Source organism: Pan paniscus, chromosome 1, assembly GCF_029289425.2.
Source record: "Pan paniscus chromosome 1, NHGRI_mPanPan1-v2.0_pri, whole genome shotgun sequence".
Taxonomy (NCBI): Eukaryota; Metazoa; Chordata; class Mammalia; order Primates; family Hominidae; genus Pan; species Pan paniscus.
Genome location: NC_073249.2, coordinates 21,839,344 through 21,860,252, shown reverse-complemented (window position 1 = coordinate 21,860,252; position 20,909 = coordinate 21,839,344). Strand labels below are relative to the sequence as shown.

General features: G+C 52.2%; 1 protein-coding gene across 13 annotated transcripts in view; it reads left to right on the top strand.

The window, feature by feature from the left end:
• The window catches only part of SNAP47 (synaptosome associated protein 47), a 52,646-nt gene that overhangs the window by 17,336 nt on the left and 14,401 nt on the right, over positions 1-20,909 (top strand). For 8 of the 13 annotated variants that reach the window (XM_003814938.5, XM_034948187.3, XM_055106310.2 and 5 more), the window contains 2 exons: positions 1,826-2,367; positions 13,080-13,570. In XM_003814938.5, the coding sequence (XP_003814986.2) occupies positions 1,826-2,367; positions 13,080-13,570 (1,033 nt within the window). Of the gene's footprint in view, positions 1-1,825; positions 2,368-12,639; positions 12,824-13,079; positions 13,571-20,909 lie in introns of those variants that run through there. The other 5 variants (XM_063596862.1, XM_063596857.1, XM_063596863.1 and 2 more) reach the window with 3 other exon arrangements.

Below are 20,909 nucleotides of genomic sequence, written 5' to 3'. Positions count from 1 at the left end.
CCACGCAGGCATTCTGGAAAACAGTCTGGGCCAAAGCTGCCACGGACACTCAGGGATGTGAGGAGAGGTGCATCCCATCCACATCCACCCAGTCTCATCCTGTCTAGGCTTCCAGCGGGATTTCTCATTGATTAGCCTGGCTGGGACCAAATCTGTCCAGTCACAGGGCATTCAGTCAAGGCTGCCACCTCAGCCATGCCCCAGGGGCCCAGCTGCACAGACATCTGAAAGCCCCAAACATCCATCCCATTCACTCAGTGACAGGTTGTTGCCAAGGAGGGTAATTAATGAAATGGGGCCCTTCCCCTCTCATGACTTCCAGCCAGATGAGCAGGCGGCACCCTCCATGTGCTGAGTGCCATGCCCCAGAAGGAGGACAGGTGTGGGAGAAGGTTGGTGGGGCTCCATCTGTGGCCACATGGGCATTCTGTGGACTGGGGAGACTAGCCAGGCAGCCCCCACAGTCCAGCCACACCTCCTTCCCTGCAGTGGTTGCACACCCTGTGGTCTGCGTGTGACGACATATTGTGCGTTCTCAGATGGCTGTGTCCTCATACAATTAAGGTCCCATTTGATGCAAGCTCTTCCAATGCAGGTGTGGCTTTTCAGTGTGTCTTGTCTAGACTTGTGTTGGGGGCATGGTGTCCAGTGCAGCAGTTACATGAAAGACCTGGCTCTTAAGAGTGTAACTGCATGAGCTGCAGGAACCAGGGACGGATCAGGGTAGGTGGTGCCCAGCAGATAATTTGGCACACAGCAGGACTCATGAACGTGCTGCCAGAATGAGGAGGACCCCACAGCCTCTAGCTGTGCCATGGAAAGCCCACACTTTTTGATGTCTGGGGGGATTACACTGGCTGGCTGTCCTGTTTGTATAAGTAAAGTCACGTTACAGTGAAATTCTGTGAGAGAAGTGGGAGAAATGCCACCCTACCCTTGGACCTTTCTGTGCTGTCAGAACCTTAGTGAGGCATCCCCGGCCTGGCTCTGGCCCTGGCAGAGTCCTGCACTCGTGCCTGGATCTTGCACAAGGCCCTCGTGTTTTCTTAACCTTACATTATCTGTACGATGAGACAGTTGGGCTGCATGTTCCATGAGGGTTCGTTCAAATCTATCATCCAAGACTTTCCAAACTGTACTGATAAATGTAGATGTGAAAACATGATAGGACACCTTCATTGCTTGCAGCTATGTAAAACTACATACACACAATAAGTTAGTACGCGTACGTGTTACTACTCAGTTCTGTAGAACGCTGTAAGGTTAGGTGGGGTTATGAGAAGGGAAAACACTTGTCTGCAGGATTGTTTTCTCTATGCAATGAAGTTGATGAATGGAAGTTTCCAAAGGGGACTGTGCATCTAGAGGGAACATCATGGCCAAAAGACAGCGCTCCTTGGAACGGTCTGAGAGTACGTCCTAGGACTGAGGTCCGAGGCCCAGGGCCCTGGCAAAGTCTCCAGTGATGTCCTCCTCAAGTCTTGTCCAGCAGTGGACACTGATCTAAGCAGGGTGGCTTTGCTGGGTGCAGGGGCACAGAGTGTGGTGAGGGGGATGACAGTGTGAACCCTCTGCCTGGGGGATGGGCATAAGTCTGGGACTCAGGGGTCCTGGTTCCAAACCAGCCCTCCTGCTCTGGCTGCTCTTCCTTCACCTGCTGAGAGGGTACATGGGCTTCGTCATGCAGCCACAGGTGGATCGAGAGTCAGCCATGTGCTGCAGCCTGTGTGAGCCCAGAGCCACAGGGGAGGCAGCATCCTTGTGGGGTTGCTTGTGTCTCCAGTCCACGGGTGACGGCAGAGCGTTACTGTCTCTTCTCCTTCAGAGGCAGAAGAGGCCTGGACCTTGGCGCACACAGACCCAGGAACAGATGAGCAGGGATGTCTGCATCCACACCTGGCCGTGCACCTACTACCTGGAGCCCAAGAGGCGATGGGTTACTGGACAGCTGTCCTTAACATCGCTGTCGCTCAGGTTCATGACTGACAGCACTGGAGAGATTCTGGTCAGCTTCCCCCTCTCCAGCATAGTTGAGATCAAGAAGGAGGCTTCACATTTTATCTTCAGCTCCATCACCATCCTGGAGAAGGGCCATGCCAAGCACTGGTTCAGCTCCCTGCGGCCAAGTCGAAATGTGGTCTTCAGCATCATCGAGCATTTCTGGAGGGAGCTGCTGCTGTCTCAGCCTGGAGCCGTGGCAGACGCATCTGTCCCAAGGACCCGGGGCGAGGAGCTGACGGGACTCATGGCTGGATCCCAGAAACGCCTGGAGGACACGGCGAGGGTCCTGCACCACCAGGGCCAGCAGCTGGACAGCGTCATGAGAGGCCTGGACAAGATGGAGTCAGACCTGGAGGTGGCGGACAGGTGGGCTTGCTGTGTACACTTTGCAAGGCACACACAGAGTAAGATGCACATGTGTGGAGGCTCACAGGCACTGTTCCAGGCCACTGCACCATATTTGCACACATCCAGCATTCTGAGATCCTGGCTGTGCACCTGCTGTACATGCTTAGTGGGTACGTACAGTAAGATCCAGCACTTGGAAAGCGAGGCTGTGAATACACTGTACACTCTGCTGGAAACAGACAGTGAGATCTGAGTGAGTGCTGGCTCACTGGGTGCCTGGCACCACTGCTGTCCACTGCACCATGCTGAGTCCACACCCAGCAAGCAGAGACTGTGCTGTGACCTCCTCTACACACTCCTCTGTTTCTGGCTCCTATGTGGTGATGGGGACAGGCCCTGGCCTCTGAGGTCACAGAGGATGGAGTGAGGTCTGTCTTGATGATGGCCTCTGTTAGTGAGGTGTCTCCTGTCAGCATCTGTGGCTCCTATGTGGTAATGGGGACAGGCCCTGGCCTCTGAGGTCACAGAGGGTGGAGTGAGGTCTGTCTTGGTGACAGTCTCTGTGAGTGAGGTGTCTCCTGTCAGCATCGGCCATTTGTTCATGAGCTATGTTCTTCTGTTATGTTTCTTAGTATGAAAATCCTAGTGTATGTCCAGAAAATTTCTTCAGTTTGTTTAAGAATGCTTTTCTTTTTCCAAGTCCGATTTTTGCTTTCTGAGTCCTGCTATCTTCTGTTTGGGTACTCCTTTCGTATTTGGCTTTCTTTTAGTGTTGCTATTCTAGTGTGTGTTTCTGGTTTTTATCTTCCTACCATTTATCATTTGTACTTGTAATTTCTTAGAACTCTTTTGTGTTCCTCCAGTTTCCTGGAAAAACCTTCGGGTCTTGCGTCATGGCCCGAGCATCTTCTCTGTTTGGATATTATTAATAGCCTTGTTTTGCTTATGGTTTCTGGGTTTTCAAGGTGCTTGTTTATTGCCTTTTTTGTCGCGGTCGTTTTTCCTAAGATGGTGTGTGTGGGGCTGAGGTATCAGCCATGGGCTGTTTACTGGGACCCTCAGTTCCTCGTCCTGGGGTCCTGTCTGGAGCGTGAGTCTTGGGGGGCTGCTTTCTGGCTCAGGTAGAAAGTTTACTCCCTCTGCCCTCAGGTTCCATCCAGTCCCTCTTCTGGGATCCGGGGGTGCCCACTTGGGTGGGTCCATCTGGGAGCCGAGGATCTCCCAGTGCAGTGCCACATGGACTTGTGCCTGCGTGTTGCTGGTTCTTCCTACCTCTGCTGGGAGGGTGCTGGTACTCCCTCCTCATCACCCCATAGGGCTCTGGCACCCTAATTGCATGGTCTCTCAGCATGCCGCTGCTGGCATACTATCCACCTTCCTGGATTTGCCAGTCTGCCTGCTTTTCAGTGTCAGGCTGCCACTATGTTTGTCTGTTTCCTTTGTCTTCGGAGAAGTGTGTGTTGAGTTTGCCGTCCTTCTCTATTGCTCTCTGCCCCTTTTTTAAGGACACGTCCTTGAGAGCCTGTGTGTGTGTGTGTGTGTGTCTGTGTGTTGTCTGTATGTGTATGTGTGTCTGTGTGTTTCTGTTTGTGTCTGTGTGTATTTGTGTGTGTCATCTGTGTGTGTGTGTTTCAGTACACATAGCTCAGGTTTTTACATGCTTTCAATTACTTTTATTATTTCTTGAAAAGTCATTTTGAAGCGTGTTGTTTCTCGTTTTGTGATTGTTCGGAGGAAAGTGAGAACTTCCTCCCAGCACCCACAGCTGCAGTGGGCAGAACCTCTGTGTCCCTGGAATCCCGCCTTGGCATTGGCCACTGTCCCTCAGCCCTAAGCTGGGGTCATATTGGTGCATCAGTATTGCATGCAGGTTAGTTGGACTGAGGTCACATCTTGTACTTGACTAAGAGGAGATCCTTTCAGTCAGAGCTTTGCTGGCACAAGGCCGGAGCCGGAAGATGACAGAGCCCCCGACAATCCCAGCTCTTCTGTGTAGATGGCAGGTGTGTGTTTTGCCCTAGTCAGAGTCTGCAGGGGGCCAGCAGCTGGAGCCCCATGGACAGTTGCAGGCCGAAGGCCATGACTCTGTTTCTCGGATCAGTTCTTGTTCTTTTAAGGCCTTCAGCAGGTTGCACGGGGCCTGCCCACATTACAGGCCCAGCTGCTTTCCTGGGAGTCCGCCAATTTCTATTTAATCTCATGGACACACACCATCACAGACACGTGCAGAGTAGTGCTTGACGACTGGGCCTTGTGGCCCCGCTATGTGGACACTAATGTGACCATCACAGCCTCCTGGGAGGCACATGCCCTGGCAAGCTGGGACTGGCCCTCTGCCCTCCGGCCTGTGGGGTTCTGGAGCCCTCCCCACGGTGCCTCCGTCCTGGCTTCTCCCTGCCCTGGCTCGCTGCTGAGGGGTGTCCCTGGGCTGGACCCTGAGAGTGTCTGCAGGGGGAGGCCTGGGGATATTCGCAGAGGACTGAGCCCTGGCCATAGGCGAGGGTGCTGCGGTCCTGGAGGGGAGGCTGTGGGTGCACAATGTGGCTTTCCCTGCTTCCTGGGGTGTCATCCTCCTCCCAGTCACAGACAAAACAAATGCCATGGAGAAGGAGCATCTTTTTCTGTGCCCAGCCGAGTTTCTGTGTGGCCACATGGCATCAGTGCCAGCGTTGTGTGCACCCAGAGACTGTGTAGAGGGAGATTGGGAGGAGGCTGCCAAGGCACACGATTATCCATGGCATGGACCCAGAGCCCCCATGTTTGATATGGACTCCTGCTGGGAAATGAGCCGGGCACCAAGCGATGGGCCTGTCCCTTCTTCTGGAAATGTAGTGGGTGACCCAAAGACTGGCCGAGCCAGAGAAACAAGAGTTCCACCCACAGTGCCGGCATCTGACCCAGCCCCTGGGCCCCTTTAGTGCTCCCTGAACACTGTGGCTTTGATTGTGCGGTGAAGAAGAGCCCGCCCTGTGTCGCCCACTCTCCTGGGACAGGCCGTCCTATGTTCACCTGCGTCGGCCTGCACCGCCACGTCTCTCTCCTGCTCAGCAGCTGTCTCCCAGAGGTAGCCTGCCACCCTGCGCCAGCCCCACCACCTGTCCCACTACCTGTCCTGGCCACCGCAGGCCCCACCGCCGGCCAGGTGCACTCTCAGCTGATCCTCGGCACCCCCATTCTTGTGTGCCGAGGAGCACAGCAGAGTGAGGCCCTGTGCCTGCCTGTATTCATGTCCAGTTCCTTCTTAGTGCTGGTGCTCAGAGCTCTTTCCCGCCAGGCAGGAGGATTGAGGTCGTCAGCCTGGCAGGACTGCAGGTCGCAGTGTCGGAGACCACCTGGCCTTTGCCCACGCCGGTCCCTTCAGGTGCAGGCAGCCTTGGTGCCTTCCCCAGGCCCACAGGCAGGGCGCCCAGCCTCCAGGACATGCAAGAAACAGAACAGACACAAGAAAAAGACAAATCTGACACAGGATTTTGAAAAGCAGGTCAGAAAAACAATGCGAAGGAATGGGGCCAATTACATAAAGACTTGGTTTTTGTTTTTTTTTTTTTTTGAGACGGAGTCTCGCTCTGTCTCCCAGGCTGGAGTGCAGTGGCGCGATCTCTGCTCACTGCAAACTCCGCCTCCTGGGTTCCTGCCATTCTCCTGCCTCAGCCTCCCAAGTAGCTGGGACTGCAGGTGCCCGCTACCGCGCCCGGCTAATTTTTTTGTATTTTTTAGTAGAGATGGGGTTTCACCGTGTTAGCCAGGATAGTCTCAATCTCCTGACCTCGTGATCCACCCGCCTCGGCCTCCCAAAGTGCTGGGATTACAGGCGTGAACCACTGCGCCTGGCCAAGACTTTGTTTTTAAGTATAATTATTTTTTGCAGCTTTATTGAGGTATTGCTGAGAAAACCTGTGTATATTTCAGGCATGTGGCTTGGTGATGCAGTGTTTGTACCCACTGTGAAGTCACCACCACAGTCATACGCACGAACACATCTCTCACCTCACATGCCTGTCATTTTGTTCCCTTTTTCTTTTTTTCCTTGAGAATGTTAAGAACACCTAAGATCTGTGTTCTTGGCAGATTTCAAGTGTACTATTAGTATGGAGAGCTGCAGCTACCATGTCATTACTGCCCGGAGCTCATTCATCCCGTAACTGAAGCTGGTGCCCTTGGCCACTCTCTCCCCGCTTCCCCACCCGCCCCACACCTGCCCTTCTCTCTGTTTCTGTAAGTTTGGCTTCTTTAGGTCCCACATGCGTCATGCAGGGTTTTTCTCTCTGTCTGGTGCCTTTCACTCAGCATAATGTGCTCCAGGTCTGTCCATCTTGGTGAAATGGCAGGATTTCCTTCTTTTTTGTGGCTGAATAAAATTCCATGGCATATAGACACTATATTTTTGTACCCGAACTCAGGTCTCGGCCACTCATTGCTTGAAAGCCAAAATCCAAGAGATGAGCTTTGGTGAAAGGAAAGTTAGCTTTATTAAGGAAGCCAGCAACCTCTGGGTGGTAGACTTGTTTTCAAAGATCACCTCCCCTGGAGTTGTGACTCCAGATCAGGGGTTTTTAAGGGAAATTAAGGGAGATGATTAAAGCACCCTTGTGAAACCTGCAGAGTCTCAGATGGGCAGTTAATCCTTGCTTTCTTGGTCAATGCCTTGTGGCCTTCTGCAGGCACCATCAGCCTATTCTTATCAGGCTGGCCAGCCCATTCCCAGAGCTGTTGGTTCCCAGAGCTGTTGAGTCCCAGAGTGAGTTGTTGGTTCTCAGAGTTGTTGGTTGGTGTATTTTCTTTTATTTCTGTTGAAGGTCCTGTTTTCCCAAAGCATTTTTAATAATCTACAGACTCAAGCAAAGCAATAATTGTGTTCAAGTAAACAAGCTTTTCTCTAACTTGGAGTCAGTACTGTTCCATTTTCTCAATCCATCCGTCTGTGGATGGACACGTGGTTTCCATGCCTTGGCTATAGTGAAGCACGCTGCAGTGAACTTGGGAGTGCCGGTGTCACTTTGAGGTACTGGTTTTATTTCCTTTGGCTATTGTGGGGGCTAAAGCAACTCCATCTTGGATACTAATAGGCCTTGTTAACATCTGATTAACCCCATTTCTGGGGATGCCTCTAAGATTTCTACCTCACTTATTGTTCCTTGTGTAAGGGCAGGTACTTAACCACATACTCTGCCCTTGGGCAGGTTCATGGGGCATTCTTATCTTTTCCTGCCAGGTCTGTCCTACACATATGTCCCCTGTGGTGCAGAAACCCTGGGTCTGGGGGCCATGGCATGGGATCCACTGCCTCATCTCACTGCTGCCTAAGACACAGACCTGCCTTCCTGTCCATAAGTCGCTGTTAGATGCTTCCTTCTGAGAAGTGGGGTCTGTCATCCTCTTTCTGCAGCCTCTCAGCTTCCTCACGTCGGAGGCAGTTTTACATAGGCCTGCTCACCATGGAACAGGTGTAAACCCACAAGCAGGATTGCAAAATCATGGTGGTTCTGAAATAGGAAAGGTTCCCTTGTCCCCCTCACAGGGCATTCAACAGGGCACTGAAGCCAGCCACTGAAGCCAGGGCTGGCTTCAGTGCCCTGCTGCCCAAACCTCCTAGGGGAGCATACAGACAGGCAGGCTGTGGGTCTCCAACCCCACGACAGCGTCTGGGGTGGATGTTTACTGCTCCTGGAGCCCCAGTGGGTGTGTGCTACCATGTGCTCTTTTAGTTTAGCCATCTGTAGGTGGCTTGTGTTAACCAGCTCAATTAGACTCTCTACCCTGTTGCAAGGGCAGAGGGCTTTCTGTATCCTGGGATTCTTGCCTTGGTGTACCAGAAGAATCAGATTGCACATGGGCTTGGAAAATAAGTGCAAGGTTTTATTGAGTGGAAGTAGCTCTCAGCAGATGGGGAAGCCCGAAGGGAGATGGTTTTCCCCTGGAGTTGGGCCACTCAGTGGCCTGGGCTCTCCTCCAACTGCCCCAGCCAAACTCTGCATCATTCTGCCAGTTGGTGGCCTACAGTCGTGCTGGTGCCTGTGTGCATTCCTCTTGACATCCAGCTGCCCTTGTGTCCCTCTACTGATGTGCTCCTCTTGAGGTCTGGCCACCTGTGTGTCTGCCTGCTAGGGTCTCAGGGTGTTTATAGGCACAGGATGGGGGTGTGGCAGGCCAGGGTGGTCTTGGGAAGTGCATTTGGGCAGGAAAACAAAAATGCCTGTCTTTACCTTCCTCCATCTGTCCATCCGTAAGGGTGGAGCCCTAGCCAGGGACCACGCCCTCCTCTACCCAGCATTTCCCTTCCCCTCTTCCATATCATTTAAAGGGACCACGCCCTTCCCTTTCCAGCACTTCCAAAACGGTTCCTCCTTGATTTTTTGAGGAGCCTCCATGCTGTTTTCCTCAGTGGCTGTATAGAGATTTTTAAAGTGTGTGCACCCATGTCATTGTGTGCTTGGCAGGTCACCTCACAGCACTGTGATCAGAGCTGGTGGCCTGCCCTGCTCCTTCAGGAGGCACAGGAGCATTGCAGGCCTTTGAGGGGAACACTGAGGAAATGAGGGGGTCACAGGAAATTGAGAGGACTAAAACCAGGACCTGTGAGAGGGAATCAAAAGTGTTTTGCCTGGAGAGGAAAGCTGACCAAGACTGCCTAAAATAACTGATGGCTGTCACTTGAGACCTTTTTCTTTAGAACGCTAAACTAGGTCCTTTAGTTGTATAAACCAAAGTAAAATCCTAAGCACCCCAGCCAACTGAATGGATCCCATCTTGGCCAAGGGGATTCCAAAGTAATCCTGAAAAACTAGTTCAGACCATGAAAAGAAGGAGGGGGTCAGACATGCCTCATTATGCCCTCCTCCTCCTGAAGGTTGGAATAGGAAACACTTGCCATCTGTCATCTCTAAGTGCGGCCACCTATAAGACCTAATCTCCATAACAACCTTGGCCTCCCCTTATCTCCAGCCCAGACACTCCTTTCAGTTGATTCCAGGTTTTTATTTATTTACTTTTTGAGACAGGATCTTACTCCGTCACTTGGGCTGGAGTGCAGTGGCGCGATCACAGCTCATTCCAGCCTCCAACTCCTGGGCTTAAGTGATCCTCCCACCTCAGCCTCCCATGTAGCTGGACCACAGGCATGCATTACCATGTCTGGCTAGTTTTGTTTTCTTTTTTTCCTTTTATTTGAGATGGAGTCTCGCTCTGTCACCCAGGCAGGAATGCAGTGGCGTGATCTCGGCTCACTGCAACATCTGCCTTCCGGGTTCAATCAATTCTCCCACCTCAGCCTCCTGAGTAGCTGGGATAACAGGTGCACACCACCATGCCCAGCTAATTTTTGAATTTTTAATAGAGACAGGGTTTTGCCATGTTGGCCGGGCTGGTCTTGAACTCCTGGGCCTCAAGTAATCCACCTCGGCCTCCTGAAGTGCTGGGATTATAGGTGTGAGCCACCATACCCAGCCTAGTTTTTTAATTTTTTTGTAGAGATGGAGTCTCACTTTGTGCCCATGCTGGGAGTCCAGGTTTTTAGATAATAACGCTTAACTAAAGGTGACAGGAATGCACCCACAGGCACCGGCTCACCTGCAGGCCACCAACCAGCAGAATGACGTGGAGTTTGTCTGGGACAATTGGAGGAGAACCTGGGCCACTGAGTGGCCCAACGCCAGGGGGCCACTTTTAACCAATTGCCATCTTTTAACCAATCTTTTAACCAATTGCCAATCAGAAAATCTTTGAATCTACCTGTAACATGTAAGCATCTGCTTTGCGTTGTCCTGTCTTTCCAGACTGAACCAATGCATTGATTGATGTCTTATGTCCCACTAAAACATATAAACCCAAGCTGTAACCCAACTACCTTGGGCACATGTTCGCAGGACCTCCTGAGGCTGTGTCACTGGTCATGGTCCTCACATTTGGCTCAGAATAAATCTCTTAAAATATATTACAGAGTGTGGCTTTTTTAATCAACAGTGGTAAAGTAATAGGAAAGAAAATTTGGCTTAATAAAAGCAACACTTCTGACTATATACAGTTGTTGAAAGCCTAGTAAGTTGTCACATGAGCAGTGCGTCTCTCATCTCTTTTGGATTGTGTAACGTGACTCACATTGGACCCCAGCCCAGAGGACCTTCAGTCCCCTTTCAGTTTTGAGATTCCTAGGTATGAGTATGATTTTTCTTCTTTCTTTGTCAATATCAGTTTCCTTTAAGATCTAATTTGCAAATTAGTCACCTTTAAGAAAATCCCCTGTGCGTGACCAGGTGCCACTTTGATACACAGAATATTTCTGGACCCGGCCCCGGCCATTTAGATCAGGCTCCTGCCTGTCCTTCTGCCTGCTCAGAAGCATCCTACCATCCTCAGCAGTGCCCCGATGGTGGTGGCTCTGCCCACGTGTATTTCCAGCAAACAGGGTGCTGCCTGTCTGAAATGGGGTAGATCTTGGAGGGGATGTCCCAATCATGTGGAGAGGCTGGCGAGGGGCTTTTGCCTGGGGTCCTGGGGATTGCATCTCCCATGGCGTGTTGCTGCCCAACAGCAGCTCTAGGTGTCTCCTTAGGCCAAGTTACCGTGCACAGCACCCAGGGCTGAGCGTCCTGGTCCTGCCATGCCCCACTGTTTCTGGCTGTGCTCAGGGACGTTTCTCCCTTGGCAGTGCTTCCCATGGGTTGAGGTGGGAGCAGGCCTCCTGCCAGGGAGCCCAAGAGGCAGGGAAGCAGGTTGTTCACCTCGATCTCACTTTTTCCAGGTTAGAGACCGTGAGTCAGGGGAACTTTCTCCAGATGAGGGACGTCTCAGATGTGGAAGTTCAATTCCCTTAGTCTCTGCTAGGAATTGTTCCTTTCTCTGTGGCTCCAGGGGCCATCCCATTCTCACATTTGAGTTCTGGGATATTGCTGGTGCTGTGCCTTTGTTTCTGGTTTTCAGCTGAAGGAGTGGAGCCAGCTTGTGTCTATGGCATGATTTTGGAACCAGAAGTCTCCACGTTCATCCCTAGAGCTTCACTATAGGGCTAGGAGTCATCACTGTAAAAGAAAACGTGTGAGTGTGGCTCTTGGCAACTAAAACAGACCATCTTGGGTGCAGCCAGCACAGGGCACCATTTTGACGTTTCACATCCATCTACTGCATCAAAAATCTTACAGTCACTTAGAGATAAGTCAGGGCAAGGAAGCCACGGAGTGCTCACTCATCTACCTTCATCAAAATCCCAAACGCCAGTCAGCAAACTGTGCACCTTTTGTTTTAATTTGGATAATGATACATAATCTTGACTAAGAATGGCCTATAAGAAATGCAGGATGTGTACTGTAAACTCTTGCTGAGGTCATATGATGTCTTCCCATTGATGTATGGGATACTGAAGCCAACGGCAGGTCTAGTAACTGCAGTTATTTTAAAGCAGGGGTTAATGTGATATATTGAGATCTGCAATAACTAATGTGATGAGACTTCTGTTGGCGACAGTCAAAGGTTTGACTAATACTGAAGCTGTCTACATTCAGGATGGAAGGAAATGCCACATTCAACTGGAAGTTAGTGAAAGTAGCCATGATTTTCCCCATGTAATCTTGCTAATAATTCTAATAGGCTGGCCCATGGCAGTTAGCTTAGGTGCAGTGCCACAACCATGGCAGCCATTCCTTCAAATAAGCCCCTCCTTCTCTCCCCCCAACATACCCACTGATTCTGTTCTCTGGAGAACCTGACTGACGCAGTCACCCCGCTGGGCAGCATGGGGAAAGAAACAAATGAGCTCAGGGTGCTCCAGGAACAGCCTGGACGTTTCTGGATCTGCCCTAAGGGAAGCCCTTAGCTCCTGTAGCTGCAGGACAGAGCTTTGTGAAAACAGAATCTGGAGTCTCCTGCTGCAGATGGCTGAATTCTAACTGTGCATGGCATCTGCTGTGACATTGAGGGCATGACCGAGAAGGAATGGGACCCTGAGAACCCCAGTGTAGACGCATGGCTGCAGTCTGCAGAAGCTGGGGACACTGAGTCCCTGAAGGCCACAGAAACTTCCTGGCCAGTAGAGGTAGCCCTTCCTCCCAGTCTAGGGAGATTCATCCTGCAAGACATGCCGGGTTCTCCTCAGCTTCTGTCCCCACACCTGTAGATGCTCAACTAGACTCCAATCCCAGCAGAGGCTGAAAGACAGGGTGCAGAGTGTACTCTGAGGAGGAGGTGCAGTCGTCACCAACAGGAATCTGGAGCATGCGGACGAGAGTGGGTGTTGAGAGTGTAGGTGGTGGGGAAGCACTCTAATGCTGAGTCTGGCTGAGGCTGGGGGAAGGGGCCTGCTAGGCAGAGCTTCAGTTGTCACGTGTGCCTGCTACAGTATGGACAGCGCAGACGTAGAACATTCCATCACTGCAGAAAGGTCTGTTAGATAGCTCCCTAGACAGTAAGTACAGGTTTCATTTTGAATCAAGATGACCCAGATCAAGGCAGCAGGGTGTGGGCAGAGTGATATTCTAGGCAGAAGGTGTGCATTTTTGCTGTCTTTTTGCTGGTTGGCTTTGCATCTAGATGAATGTCCTCACTGCCCTGGCCCCCAGCTTTCTCTTCTCACACTGGAGATAAAAGTCCCTGTGCCTCCTGCTTCATGGAGTGCTTGTGGAAATGAAGTAGAGTAAAATGGCAACATGCTTTACAAAGGTTAAAACCGTTTTCCAAAAAAAAAGGTATTACTCCTTAAAAATGAACTGATCCAGTTTTCCATGTTTTGTTTGCTTTTTCAGATTGCTGACAGAACTGGAATCTCCTGCTTGGTGGCCCTTTAGCTCCAAGCTTTGGAAGACACCACCGGAAACAAAGCCCAGGGAAGATGTCTCCATGACCAGTTCTGAACCCTTTGGGAAAGAAGGGATACTCATAAAAATTCCTGCTGTTATTTCCCACAGAACAGAGTCTCACGTTAAACCAGGGAGGCTCACCGTCCTTGTGTCTGGGTTGGAAATACATGACTCCAGTTCTTTGCTCATGCACAGGTTTGAAAGAGAAGACGTGGATGACATCAAGGTCCACTCACCTTACGAAATTAGCATCCGCCAGCGGTTTATTGGAAAGCCAGACATGGCCTATCGTTTGATATCTGCCAAGATGCCAGAGGTTATCCCCATTTTAGAAGTGCAGTTCAGCAAGAAGATGGAGCTGTTAGAAGATGCATTTGTGCTCAGAAGCGCAAGAACCTCTTCCCCCGCAGAGAAGAGCTGCTCAGTCTGGCATGCAGGTTAGTGACCGACAAGGCAGTGAGCGCGTGCACAGACTTCTAAAATTACAGGCAGACTCAGCACGCCTGTGGGAAATGCCTAACAGATGCGTCACCTAGAGCAGCTGCTGGCCTCCAGCTTGCTAGAGACAGCTCGTTTGTTTATACATAAAAACAATTCCAGACCATTTTCCTTGTACTTGACATCTGTGAATCTGAAATCACTGAGAGTTAACTGTACACTTGATAGGTGCGTGAATTCCAGAGCAGTTGGTACCATGCTTTGGATACAGTTTATCCTCACCAAAGCTCATGTGGAAATTTGGTCCCCAGTGTGGCAGGGCTGGGAGGTGTTTGGTCACAAGGACTCTGCCCTCTGGGTGGCTCAGTGATGTTCTCATGGTAGTGAGTGAGTGCTCCCTCTGGGAAGCCTGGATGAATTCTGGGAATGCATTAGTTCCCAAGAGTGGGTTGTTAGGAGGCAGGATGCCCCTCTGATTCTGTCTCTTTGCCTGTGTCCGCTTCCCCCTTGAGTGTCTCTGCCACAACACGAGAGCCCTTGGTGGAAGCCAGGGCATGCCCTTGGACTTCCCAGCCCACAGAACTGTCAGTTGACTAAAGGTCTGTTCTTCGTAAATTACCCAGTCTCAGGTGCTCAGTTATGGTGATGCAGAACCTGCTACGACACAGAAAGGGCTTTCAGAATGAGTGCATCAGAGCAAAAGGAAGCTCCTGCTGTTGTCTCTGTCATCTCCCCTCATTTTGATGTGGGAACCAGCACCTCAGGATTGTTACTGGCACCATCTCCACTTCCCCTGGTGGGGCCATTCCCATCACCCCTACTTTGCCCACTCTTGTTTCCCTGGGCATTTAATCTAGGTTTTCTTAGCCTGGCGCCCAAACATGCTATTAGGGATCTGTGTGTTGGAGAACTGTGCAGCGTGGTTCCGTGTGTTTGTGGCATTCTCAGATGTGTGTGGAGTGGCCATGGTACCTTCCCGCAGACTCCATTGTAGATTGTGAATGCTCAGCTGGCCTGTCCTGGGGGCCGGGCTGAGGGGCAGACACCCTGGGTCTTGGCACGTCCACCACGTTTGGCCTACCTCCTCCCTAGCACAGGACCGAGGCTTATGTGCTAGGAGCCGCCATGCTCCTGCCCGTCTGATGGGAGGCTGGTGGCCTCTTGGTGTTATTCTTGCCTTTACCCTTTCCTTGGTTAGGAGGTGGGGCCTCTGATGCGTTGTATTTGTTTTGGCCCTGCAGGTTTTGCTCTATGGATGGCCTGTTGTGTTTTCTTCTTTCCTCATGTGCTTTCTTCCCCCACAGATGTGCACGACTTTCCTACTATCCTAGTCCATCAGCCTTGGCTGGCTTTAGAGGCTATAGCTACTTCCTCTAGAGTCTCTTCCTCCCTTACAGAAATCTTTTATCTTGCCATGGTAAAATCCACTGATTTTCCCCTGCAGTTTGTCTTCGAGCTCTGATTAAGAAATCTGAATGTCATAAAAGACTCCATTTTCTAATATTAGCATTATAGCTAATACGCATGCATGTATACATATGTACACATGTGTATCAATGCCTATGTATTGTTCATGTATGTGACATGTACATCCACACTATAATGCGTGTCTATACGTACAGCATGTAAAGCTGTATTCTTCAGGATTTTAATTGCCAGGTGTCTGTTAAAAGTAAGAGATATTTGCTACCCTTTCGGTTTCTCTAATTTTTCTCTTAAGAGAAAGATTTCAGTTCCTATAACCTGTTTCTCTAACATGAAAATGTTTTGCTTGCTATTCCAGATGGCTTCAAGTTTCGGAAAGAAATACACATAATAATAGATTGAGTCCCATGAGCTCCAGGGCTGAATACACACCCTAAAAATGAAAGGTGCACACCTTAGATACGCAGCACGTAGTTGAATCACAGAAAACCTACCACCTTTCTGTATATGTCTTAAAGTCAGGGGTTGCAAAGAGAGGCATTGACCCCTATGGAATGGAGCATGTGGTGTGAAATGTAATGAAATCCATTGATCAAGATGAGATCAAAGGTCACCATGAGCTGCTGTCACTAAAGTGCAGGCCTGAACCCGAGTGTCCTAGTGGGAGACAGGCTACAGAAGCATAGGAAGCAGAGGTCTTCACCCACATTCAAGGTAAATGGTACAGGCGTACTCCCGCACGTGGCTTCAGGGAGGAGGTATGTGACGTGCTGTGGACTGGTGGTGTGGGGACTGAAGAGGGGTCCCCGGGTATGTGTGGCGTCAGGCAGGAAGTTTGTGACATTCTATGGAGTTCAGGACTGCTCTCCAGGGTCCCAGTAGAGAAGCACTCAGTGTGTTTAGTGGCCCTGCCATGTTGCCAACCTGGCTGCACTGTGGTGGCGAGCACTCCTGTGTTCCGCAGGCTGCTGTTTGTAAGTGGGTTCGTGCAATCTGTGCTGTTTGAGGTCAGAGGGCTATCATGACCTTTTCTGGGGGCCTCAACGTGCATTCAGGATTCAGGACTGATGGCGTCACCCTCCCTGCTCGGCTAGGAGGGCCCCCTTAGTTCAGGTCACCTGAGTGTGGGTTGTAGCCACAGCGAGCACCGTCTTTTCACTTGCACAGCTGCACCCGGCCCGTGGTGTTTTGAGTACCTGGGGCAGCCATCTTGCCATGTGGCACACGCAGCACACAGTCCCACAGGGACCTGCTGCATGTGTGGGATGGACTGTTGCTCCTGTGGGGGACTGTTGTGCCACCTTTCCGTGCTCACTTTCACCCACATGGGCAACCTGGCCTGTCCAGGTAAGTGCTGGTCTCATGGGGGCAGCTGTGCCTCCAGAGGGTGTTCTTGAAGAGGCTCCATGCAGGGGTTGGAGCGTGCGGTGCCCTGCCTGGTGCTGTTTTAGCAAGAAGGCGGCGCCCCGTTTGATGGGAGCTCAGTAGTCTGTGGGGCACTCGTGGCTCTGAGGACTTGCCTCTGCCTGCCGCCTGCTGCTGTTGTCCATGCGTAGGCACAGGGACTCTGTGCCAGCTTCCCTGTGTTTACTGCTCTCAGCTGGAAACTGTGGGCTCCCTGGAGGTGGAAACCATGACGGATGTCTCAGAAATCCCTGCCTCTGGGACGAGCGCTGGTGCACGTGTGGCCACAGGGTGGCAGCCTCGCGACACCGGACGGGCGCTTGTCAGGGAGGGACACCCGGGGCGGGGAGCCTTTCCAGAGACCTCTGCAGGGCTGCGTGCCAAGTGCATGTTTTATTTTATTCTAGACACTCGTCCTTGCGTTGAGGAGCACCCAGGACCGCACAATCACCCTCCTCACATGTCTCTGGGCCCTGTGGGTTCTGACAGCCTTCTGGAGGCCGGGCCAGGGCTTGCACAGCAGCCTCCGTCTCAGATTTTCTTGCAGTCAGCCTGGGCTGTGGTTTGGGAGGAAGGCCACAGGGTGAGGTTTCCTTCCCACACATCCTACCAAGGGACATGCACAGTATTTTCTTTTTCTTTTTATTTATTTTTTTCTTTTAGAGACAGGGCCTTGCCCTGTCATCCAGGCTGGAGTGCAGTGGTGCAATCATAGCTCACTGTAACTTCAATCTCCTGGGCCCAAGACATCCTCCTGCCTTGGCCTCTCAAGTAGCTGGGACTAGAGGCACATATCACCATGCCCAGCTAATTTTTTTTTTTTTAATTATGGGGTCTTGCCGTGTTGCCTAGGCTGGTCTTGAACTCCTGGGCTCAAGTGATCCTCTCACCTCAGCCTCCCAGAGTGCTGGGATTTCAGGCGTGAGCCTCTACCCTGCTGTGCACAGCGTATTTGAAGGCTGTTTGATCACTGAGATTTTTCTTTGTCACTCACTGCCTGTCTTGGGGGTAAGGCCTGCCTGGGCTTCCAGCTCCCTGATGACAGCCTTGCCTGTACCTCTGCTTCCCTGGGCCGTGTGTCTGTCTGCACAGCAGCACCAGCAGCAGGACAGGGCAGGAGGCAGGCGTATGGAGTGGGCAGTTAGTAAAGGACCAGAGCATTGGGGTGGCTGAGGTTGTCTCTGCAGTTCGTTAGTGCCAGGCGTCTTTTGAGGCAGGGAAGTTCCCACTGGAGCTGAAGCACCCAGGAGCCTGCTGTGGCACCGCGGGCTCGGGTTGGGCTGACTGGGGAGCCTGGGGGTACTGCATCAGCTGGCCTGGAGCCTATCAGAGGAAGCCGCTCAGCCCCCACCTGCGCGTGCGTATTGGTTGAGTGGGAGATGGAGCACACAAGCTGCTGTCTCCTCCATTCAGCTCCCTACGCTGCCCTTACCTGTGCGCTAGCTTCACAGGCCCACTAGGCCCAGCAGAGGCCTTTCCTGGGTGACAGGTGAGTGTTGGAGGCCAGGGCTGAGGGAAGGGGCTTGCTGGAGACAGACAGGCTGGTGGCCCAGGTCCCCGCTCCCAGGCAGGTGCAGGCAGCCCCTCCTCAGCACTGGCAGTGAAGACAGAGCTGTGTCTTGCACAGGGGCCTGTGGCCTCAGGGCACTCTCTTTCCAGATGACCAAGACATTCTGCAGCCAGCAGTGTGCCCTGGGCTCTTCCTGGGCTGGCTTCCTGCACCCCCAGGCCAGCAAGGCTGTGCATAGGTGTCTGGAACACTTCCTACTCCCGGACAGTCGAGTCACCCCACCCTTCTTGCTGTGAACCACCTGTGATGCTTTTGTTTAATTGCAGTCACTCATGACCCCAAGGCAGAAACCATCCTTACAGAACCAAATTAAGCTTTCCTGGAAGAAATGTTAAAAAGAGTGACTCAGCAGCTCCACGAGCACTGTGGCTCTGGAGATGGCGGCATGCAGCCTCACCAGGACCCCAGCCACCGGGCCCAGCAGAAACATCCATGGCTTGAGGCATAAGCATTCTGTCCAGCCTTCTGAGTGTTTAAGCAAAGTCCTATTTGTTAAAATTCCAGAACGGCCTGAGTGTCTCTGTCACGCAGCCTCAGGTGCTGAAATGAAAGCCATGTCCTAGGTAGGGAGGCCCAGGGGCTCTGCCCTTAAGAGCCTGTGTCGGCTGGGCACGGTGGTTCATGCCTGCAGCCCAGCACTTTGGGAAGCCAATGTGGGAGGATCACTTGGGTGCAGGAGGACGAGACCAGCCTGGGTAACATATTAAGACCCCCGTCTCTATAAAAAATACAAAAATTAAGCCAGGCGCGGTGGCTCACACCTGTAATCCCAGCAGTTGGGGAGGCAGAGGCGGGCGAATCACGAGGTCAGGAGTTCAAGACCAGCCTGACCGATATGGTGAAGCCCCATGTTACTAAAAATAAAAAAAATTAGCCGGGTGTGGTGGTGTGCACCTGTACTCCCAGCTGCTCGGGAGGCTGAGGCAGGAGAATCCCTTGAACCTGGGAGGCGGAGGTTGTGGTGAGCCGCGATCACACCACTGCACTCCAGCCTGGGCGACAGAGCAAGACTCCGTCTCAAAACAAACAAACAAAAACACAAAAATTAGCAGGTTGTAATGCTGCATGCCTGTGTTCTCAGCTACTCGGGAGGCTGAAGCAAGAGGATCACTTGAGCCAGGAGTTTGAGACCAACCTAGGTGACATGCTATCTCTACAAAATAAATAGTTGTTGTTGTTTTTTAAAGCCCACATTGTAGCCAAGGAATTGCAGCTTGAGAAGATGCTGAGGAAAGCACACAGTCCTTCAGCTCCCAACACCCAGCAAGTCAAAGGGCACCAGCACATAGCAGGCTTATAGACCATCACACAGCACATTGCAGACAGCACACTGCAGACCAGACTACGAGAGCCTTGGGCAGGGCGGGGTGGGTTATGGGGCTCTTGGAGGAAGGAGGCACTGGTGCAGCGCAGGCTGGGCAGTTTGTGCCCCTCCATTCCTGTGGCCTAGGCTGTGCTGGTGCTGCGAGGTGGACGGGGGCCACCCTGTGATCTCAGGTCACCAGAGGCACACAACCTCTGAGTTTGTGGCTGTGTCTTCCAGCCTAGCTTGGCCTGTGCACTGTGGCTCAGTGTTTCAGAGAAGGGCTCCTCAGTGAGCAGCTTCATGTGAGGGCCTGCAGGCTCCCATGGGTAATGCACAAATTCAGAGAAGCACAGTAGTGGGCCGCAGCTTCCCAGAGAGCACCCACATACAGCTTGGGTGTTGCAAACCTAGGTTGTGAAATTGTTGTTGGTTGTAACCAGAGTTTGTTTCTGAAGAGTGGGATAGGAAAACAGCCCTCTGGTCAATCTGTCCCACTGGTGCTATCTGTGAAGGGAGCCCCTTACTTCCCACCTGAGTCTCACCCCACTTCCCCACTTGCACTCGCACCCATCTGCTGGGCCTGGAGCTGCTCCCTCTTTAGGGCCATCCCTGTGCTCAGTCCCCTGTGGCCCTGGGCAAGGCTGGTCCTTCTCTGCTCAGCCGGGTGCTGTCAGGGAGGGTGAGCTTGTCAGGATCATTTGGGGGGTGATAGGCTGGCAGGGGTGGCATCTTGGAGGTGGCATCTCTCCTGTGGAGGGTGGGGTTGGAAGGTGAGCTTGTCAAGATCATTTAGGGAGTGATAGGCTAGAGGGGGTATGCCCTTGGCCCCAGCAAGAGTGCACCCCCAGGTATCCCCCCTTTCCTCTCCTTTTCTGAGGTCACGCTTGGCCACTGCTCCCGGGCTGCATTCATCAGGATTGAGAAGGGTACGGGCTCTGCTGGCTGAGGTAGGACCCTGGGAGGGATGCTGAGGCCACCCACCCGCCTGCCTGCCCCATCAGGAGCTGGCACTGCAGCTGCACTCTCCCTGCCTGTTTCCTGACATCCTCGTAAATGACGGCTGCACCAGATGTAGGGGAGCTGCGTGTGCTGCAGAAGAGCAAACAACATTGCGCCCTTATCTGGGCCCCGGGGTGTCAAGGCTGCTGTTGAAGCTGCTCTGTAAATAAAGGGCAGGTGGCCTCTGCAGGAGGCACACTGGGCCACCTTCTGTGGAGCGAGACTGCCTCTGGCAGGTGGCCTGGAGCCCTGAGGCTCACCACAGGGCGGAAACACCCAGGTCCTCTCTGAGCCTGACCACGGGCAGCTCTGACTCACCTCCCACCTCAGTGGCGCAGACGTGTGGCAGTGCTTGGCCTGGGCTGTGGGCCACTTCCTGTGCTCTCCAGAACCTCAGCCTTCTGCAGAGTAGCTCAGATGTCGCTGCAGTTCCCCAGTCGTGTGTGATGTGCATTTCACCAGAGTTCAATGATTCTTGTGTTTTTTACTCCAAATCTTCAGCCTTTCTCAAAAATAAAATAAAATAAAACCACTTGGGATGTAGGGCTTTTACTCTGAGAGGTACAGAGTGGCCACCATCTGTTTGCAGTGTTGCAGACCCTAATCCTTCAGGGCTGGGTGGCAAGGCAAGGCT